We start from the raw sequence: 7,667 nt of genomic DNA on the forward strand, positions 1-7,667 counted from the left end.
ACAAACGACCAGAGACGTAACATTACTCTTAAACTTCAGAAATGTTTCAATTCCAACGAGTTCGAACTTAAGTCTCCACTGTCTTGGTTTCAGTTTTGTTTTCAAACACTGCATCAAAAGTACTGAGCTTTGAATATCACGCGTAGTGAGTGAATCAAAAGTACTGAACTTATAACATCAAACGTAGTGAATGAATAAAAAATACTGAACTTATAACATCAAACGCAGTGAGTGAATCAAAAGTGCTGAAGTTATAACATCAAACGTAGTGAGTGAATAAAAATTATTGAACTTATAACATCAAACGTAGTGAATGAATAAAAAATACTGAACTTATAACATCAAACGTAGTGAATGAATAAAAAATACTGAACTTATAACATCAAACGTAGTGAGTGAATAAAAAGTATTGAACTTATAACATCAAACGTAGTGAGTGAATCAAAAGTACTGAACTTATAACTTCAAATGTATTGAATGAATAAAAAATACTGAACTTATAACATCAAACGTAGTGAGTGAATCAAAAGTATTGATCTTATAACATCAAACGTAGTGAATGAATAAAAAATATTGAACTTACAACATCAAACGTAGTGAATGAATAAAAAATACTGAACGTAACATCAAACGTACTGATTGAATCAAAGTACTGAATTTATAACATCAAAGGTAGTGACTGAATCAAAAGTACTAAACTTATAAGATAAGAATTATTGGCCTATCAGTCATTAAAACTAATTTACATATTTGAACAGGTATATTAAAACCAAAAAGTCCAGGAAAAATTGCATGACCACCCCTGCTTTCAGGGTCGACTTTCAAGTGGTTTCGTAGATTACTGTTTGTCACTTTATATTTTTTCTACAAAGATGCCACTTTCGTTACTTTAATGTTTAGGTTATTCAGAGATTTTTTGTAGTTGTAAGTTATATTTAACTAGTTTAAGCAAACGTAATCAAAGCTTTTAGATAATTTAATATATATTTTACGTTCAACGGCTAGCTTGTCAATATTCACTTACCTTCTACTAGTTGTAGGTCCATGAACTTTGAACAACTGCAGTGTTTTGTTGGTAGACGCATTAGTAGGTGGAAGAGATACTTCTATATATACACATCGTTTTAAGAAAACTATTTATCATGGTTGTCGTTGAGTGAATTGTTGCATTTTTTACTAATAGAGGACACCACTAACGCAAAAAAAGCGTTAGTGATAGTAGCCGCTAGAAAACCAATTCTTTGTAGGCGGGTGCTCTTGAGAGGCCCTCGTCCGTAAACGGGACGGATGAACCATACAAGGCTTAGCTAGGTCAGTTAGATGGTGAATACGTGTTAAACTGGGAATTAGGCGTTAAAAACGCTGATATTTAAGTTAAATCGTAGCATTTATTACAGTTATCGAAAACAATAACTATCTTTAGAAGTTTATTCGCCTAATCCTGTTTATCTTATTACTCTGGAGCTATGATTTGGCTACGTTTACTGTGGTTGTTTGGACTATTTGCATGTTTAGTAAGCGCAACAACGGTAAGATTTTGTTATTGCTAATCGGTTTTATAACGTTTTTAGTTGCTTAATAAAATGTATTTTACTAATGTCTTTATACTAACTACGATTTTGTATAAACTAATAAAGAAAACACTTGATTATAACCTGACTGACGCAGTGTTATCAGTATCATATGTATTGACGTGTTGCCCAAATTAGGCCAGAAGGGCCTAGCAGTACGAAACATTACCTTAAACAGTTGTTAGTATGGTATAACATAAATTATATAGACAGTGGGTAACTTCCCGACTCAACAAGTTTTGGGATCCTCTTATTTTTCATTCAACTGCTTAAACAGAATAGACTTCTTAAACTTTTGATTTTATATGCGTGAAAATAGTTGTCCCAAGGCTTCTTAACTTTGTTAGTGGTGTAGAAGTTGGAATGGATGACCTTAATCAAGTTTAGCGGATTAGTTTAAAATCCTTGTGGAAGTTAATAGTCATTAATGCATGAAAAATAGATTGCAAGTGTAAACTACATTACTAGATGTACTTCCGCAGGGTCTTCGAAAGTGTTCTGTTTCAAGAGTAAATAAAACCAAAATTGACAATAACAAATATATTTATTTCTTGCATTTGAAGTTCATAAGTCTTGATATGTTGTAGCTTACTGGGTGCATAATTCTTCTCGTGATTCATGGTACGTGCACGTTTTACTGACGTCACGACAGTACAAATTGCAACGTTAAACGTCCTTTTGTGACGTCATTTTAGTATGTACTGACTGGCTGACTGACAGACAGCACACTACTGTACTGTTATGCGAGTGGTTAAAACAGGTGACCCTCCAGGCGGCTTTCGGGAAGAGGGAATAATTCACACCAACAAAAATTTTCGAAAAGAAAGAAAATACAACTTATCTATGAAATAAATTTGAATTGAATAAAATATCTCTTGAATAATTATTACAAAACCTCTTACAGAAAATCACTTCCATATATTACTTGAATGTTTTTAGAATAAGCTTGTCCCCATAAAATCGCATATTAGGGAATTTTCGGTACCGAAAATATACTTGATAAATGGACATCAATGTGGTTGAAAATAAAACAAACACTGAAGGACGTGATTTGTTTAGCTAAATCCATTAAATAAATTAACATATACTAGTTGTAAAATAATGATGTATTAGTTAGATACACAGGCCTAAAAGAATGAGTTTATGCGTTTGTATTGTTGTAAGTTATGTTTATTTAATTTTGTAATTTGTTTATTAGCTAGGGGGCGCAGAATGCAAAGAATTTTTAGAAAATCCTAAGTTAAAGTCATTTTTTTCTCGTACATTCGAAACTAGATTATAAATACGAGAGAGTTGTGAAGACTGTAAAGTTATTTCTAGATAGAGAACTAAGTCAGCCACTGTATTTTCGTGAAGCAACTGAATCTGTGTTTGCTATCGTGCATGTTGTGTTAGTTAGTATGAGTACTTTGATTCGTTTTAGGTTAGTTAATTTCATTTTTAATATAGGCCTACAACAATTTATGACGGTGTACAGGTGTTCAAGCTTGTAAAAACGTTAAAGGGGAAATAAACTAGTTCCTTATAAGTTATAGTTTACGTGAAACTGGACTTTGAATTATTTTCACCTAATAATTTGAAAGAGCCCTCCAACGAAACAACGTTTCAACAATATGGATCTATACTCAGTTCATATAACACGATGAGCCTTTGTACGAAATGTTTTATAGATAACAACGTTTCAACAATATGGATCTGTACTCAGGTTCAGATGACACGATAAATCATTGTAAAAAATGTTTTATAGATTCTTCTAATACACGCAATCGATTCGATTTCAAACTGAGCTTTCTATGATTGTGTTTTCGTGGTATCTTCTTCGTTTATCATCCAAGGTCCAGACAGCCGGTAGAGAAATGGATTTTTTATCTTAAAATACCACAAGTAAAGAAAAAACTTTTCACAAAAGGAAGTAAATGTAGGGTTGGTATTTGTGTCATGCCTACATAATAGCACAGTCACACAGTGTAGTAGAATGTTAACAGACAAAAATCTCAGTTGTGATTGAATAGGAACATATATTGCTATATGTTAAATCTTGCCTGTGCTATTATGTAGGGATAATGCAAATACCATCCCTGCTATCTTTTTCCGTTGTTTTTGAAGGATTGGTATTAGCCATCCCTACATTTACTTCACTTTTTGAAAAGTTTTTTCTTTACTTGTTTTTCTAACACAGTGTTTCAATAGACATAGGAAGGTTGTGTTTATAACCAAGTTCTAAATACAATGAGGTTCCAACTGTAATATTTATTGTTTATCTATTATTAGCTAGTAATTCCTGTTTCACCCTGTACTTAAGCTTTTTAAAGAAACACAAAATTCCTGTAAGAAAGCTGACTTCAAGGGGTAATGATAACATCGTTTACACTAGAATTATAATTTTTGTTTTTAATTACTACTTGTTATTAATAATACTTATAAAAGTGGATAATCTGTTTGAAACTGTGTCACCTCAGTGAAATTGGTTGACTCCATTGTTTTGGTTTTGAGTAATAATGTAATAAAGAAGAACAAGTAATTCAAACTGTTGGCTATGATGTTTACAAACATTCCCAGAACTTGTGACTCAGTCATTACATAGCTGTTGTTATAAAAGGAAACACTGTATAGTATTGTAAAGTTCTAATGAGGAGATATTTAAAATACCATTTCTATGAAGAATCCGAGCCATCCTTACATAGGCAGTGCTTCCGTTAGTGGATTGGAACAGTATTTGACCAACTGAACTTCGATGATGTGAAATAAGATAACGACATTAGTAATTGTTCTAAATTTATACTTATTAAAATCTACATGAATTCCTAGGAATTATTACCATGTATTCTAACCAAAAGGTCAATTATTATTTTTGCATGTTTGTTGTTAAGTGAAAGCTACACAGTGGGTTATCTGTGGTGTGCACACCAGAGCTATCGAGTTTTGGCGCTATAAACCTTCACTGCTTCAGACGTACCGCTGAGCCATTGTGAAATATTACAATAACCAGTAGAGTTAAAAAATATGCATTGCTATTAAGTGGTTTTGTAGAAGATCCAAAAGAAGGGTAAATGTTTCGATTAATATTGTTTTGTTATTGTTGTTTAGCTCCGCTGTATTTAAAGAAACAGGGCCTGCCTTTTTATGTATAAATTAATAATCTTGGATTATATTTCAGAAGCACTTTTGTATATTTTGTTCACTGTTGAAAGAATTAGGACGATCTATAAATAATGATATAATCATAAGTTAATCTTTCTTGTTTGACTCCTTACCTCTTGGACCAATTACACTCACTCTAACACTCCACTGCCTAAACCACGGCCCTCTGGTGTCATCATTCATAGTTAATCATAACACTACTACGTAAGTTTTGTTTTAGTTCCATTGTGAAACTCACGACAGAATTCCTCACTTCCTTTCACTTGGAACATTGGAATATGAAACTCCAAGGGAATGTGCAAGTTCCTATCATAAGTTGAAGCCTAAATAATGACGATATAACAGTAATTTTGGGATAAAAATTTGCAAGAATGAGAACCACTATTGGCAAAATTTTAACGTCGTCTCTCTCATTCCATTTTCTATGCTAAAACAACAGTTATTAATTTCATATAACTATCATCACCAAGACTAAATTTAGATATTTTACCGCCCTGGGGCAGATTTTAAAATGCCCTCCTCAGCATCAATATAATCGGTGACACAGCGGTAAGTCTGCGGACTTACAACACTAAAAACTGTGTTTCGATACCTGTGATGGGCACAGCATAGATAACCAATTGTGAAGTTTTGTGCCTAATTACAAATAAACAGACATTACGTGGACAAAACGTTATGACTTTTAGTAAACGTTTACTTCAGCAAGCCTAATTATGTCTTAATTCGAAGAGTTTTGATTTAATATAACTTAATTTTTATCTCTTTTAATTATTTTATTTTCATTACAGTAAAAGTGTAAGGTACTTCTTTTAGGCCTAGTTTCTTGAATTTAATAGAAGCGTGTCTTATATTTAAATTGATTTTCTTCAAATGTCTTGACACTGTTTCTAGGTCAGTAAGGCACAGTAAATTATATCAAGTGAGCACGACATAGTCAACTGTATTGAAAAGAAAATTAATATATTAATTCTGTCGACCTAGAACAATGTTTCTCAAACTGTGGGTCCCAAGTAGGTTTTCATAGGGTCACGACCTGGCTGCGCTGAGTCAACTTTTTTTTTTTAGTCCTCGAGGTGTCTGAGAGGTGCACATATCACCTTTATATGAACTATGACAAACTGCACCAAAAAACATGAAGATTTGTTTTCATCCTTGTAGAGATAATGGGGGTTGCGACGATCAAAGCCCGGACGTGGGAGTCATCCGGCGAGAATAAAATAAATTTATTAATATGCATTCGTTAGCTGGTTAAGTTGTTGCTAAGAGCAAAGCTACACACTGGGCTGTCTGTGCTGTGCCCATCACAGGTATCGAAACCCCGTTTTTAGTTTCGTAAGACTGCAGCTTACCGCTGAGAGCTGTTGTGAATTGAAAACCGAATACAACTTAATATTTTACATAATAAGAGAAAAATCCATAGCATATTCTCAAATACGATTCAAAGAACATTTTCCTGCAGCTGGAAGTTTAAAGAAATAATAAAATAATTCCAACATTAAATCCATTCAAAGCATCCTCGGAAACAAAAGCAAAAACACAGCACATGCATGAAGATAAGATCACCAGTATAATTATTAGAAGTAAACCGCGAGAATATTGGTCTACATCCAGCCGGTGCTATCAAAAATGTCCCCCCAATGGCACAGCGATATGTCTGCGGACTTACAACGCTAGAATCCGGGTTTCGATACCCGTGGTGGGCAGAGCACCGATAGCCCATTGTGTAGCTTAGTGCTTAATTACAAACAAACAAGTTACCAAAAATATTAATAAAGCACGTGTGAATTTGGCTAAGTATTTCAAAGAAAGAACGATTATCATAAAATCCTAGTACATCTGGCAACAGCCACTGACGACGTTTAATTGACTTTGGATTTCAGGTAATTAATCATCCGAAACGTGATCCCTGATCAATAAGACGTATTTGGAGAAGGAATAAAAAGTAAAAATTATGAAATAGACAGTTTAAGGTACCACTGTTACTCCAAACTTTATAGCACCACAATGTACCACTGTTACTCCAAACTTTGTTAGCACCACAAACTACCATTGTTACTCCAAACTTTGTAGCACCACAATGTACCACTGTTACTCCAAACTTTGTAACACCACAAAGTACCGCTGCTAATCCAGTTAAAACTTTGTAGCGTCAGTTGATGACAAGAAAAAGACCAAGTTCTGGGAATTTTACAGCAAAAACGGGTCATAGTGGTTTTGTACTGGGTTAGATAAAGTCAACATTTGGCTTACTTCTTTCCCTAGCCTACACTTCACGTAATAAACAATGGTTTTGTACTGGGTTAGATAAAGTCGCCATTTAGCTTATATCTTTCCCTAGACCACACATCACGTAATAAAGGTTGGTTTTGTACCGGGTTAGATAAAGTCGACATTTAGCTTATATCTTTCCCTAGACCACACATCACGTAATAAAGGATGGTTTTGTACTGGGTTAGATAAAGTCAAAATTTGGCTTATATCTTTCCCTAAACCACACATCACGTAATAAAGGTTGGTTTTGTACTGGGTTAGATAAAGTCGACATTTGACTTACATCTTTCCCTAAACCACACATCACGTAATAAACGATGGTTTTGTACTGGGTTAGATAAAGTCGACCTTTGACTTACTTCTTTCCCTAAACCACACATCACGTAATAAAGGATGGTTTTGTACTGGGTTAGATAAAGTCAACCTTTGACTTACTTCTTTCCCTAAACCACACGTCACGTAATAAAGGATGGTTTTGTACTGGGTTAGATAAAGTCAACCTTTGACTTACTTCTTTCCCTAAACCACACATCACGTAATAAAGGATGGTTTTGTACTGGGTTAGATAAAGTCGACCTTTGACTTACTTCTTTCCCTAAACCACACATCACGTAATAAACGATGGTTTTGTACTGGGTTAGATAAAGTCAACCTTTGACTTACTTCTTTCCCTAAACCACACAT

The 7,667-nt window shown here is 33.9% G+C and overlaps 1 protein-coding gene across 1 annotated transcript in view; it reads left to right on the forward strand.

Moving 5' to 3' along the window:
• The first annotated feature begins 1,222 nt into the window (after positions 1-1,222).
• The window catches only part of LOC106473427 (follistatin-related protein 1-like), a 27,765-nt gene continuing 21,320 nt past the window's right edge, over positions 1,223-7,667 (forward strand). The window contains exon 1 of the mRNA XM_013934108.2: positions 1,223-1,529. Coding sequence (XP_013789562.1) covers positions 1,467-1,529 — 63 coding nt within the window. The 5' untranslated portion in view covers positions 1,223-1,466. The remainder of the gene's footprint in view (positions 1,530-7,667) is intronic.

Source organism: Limulus polyphemus, unplaced genomic scaffold (genome assembly GCF_000517525.1).
Source record: "Limulus polyphemus unplaced genomic scaffold, Limulus_polyphemus-2.1.2 Scaffold6163, whole genome shotgun sequence".
NCBI classification, from domain to species: domain Eukaryota; kingdom Metazoa; phylum Arthropoda; class Merostomata; order Xiphosura; family Limulidae; genus Limulus; species Limulus polyphemus.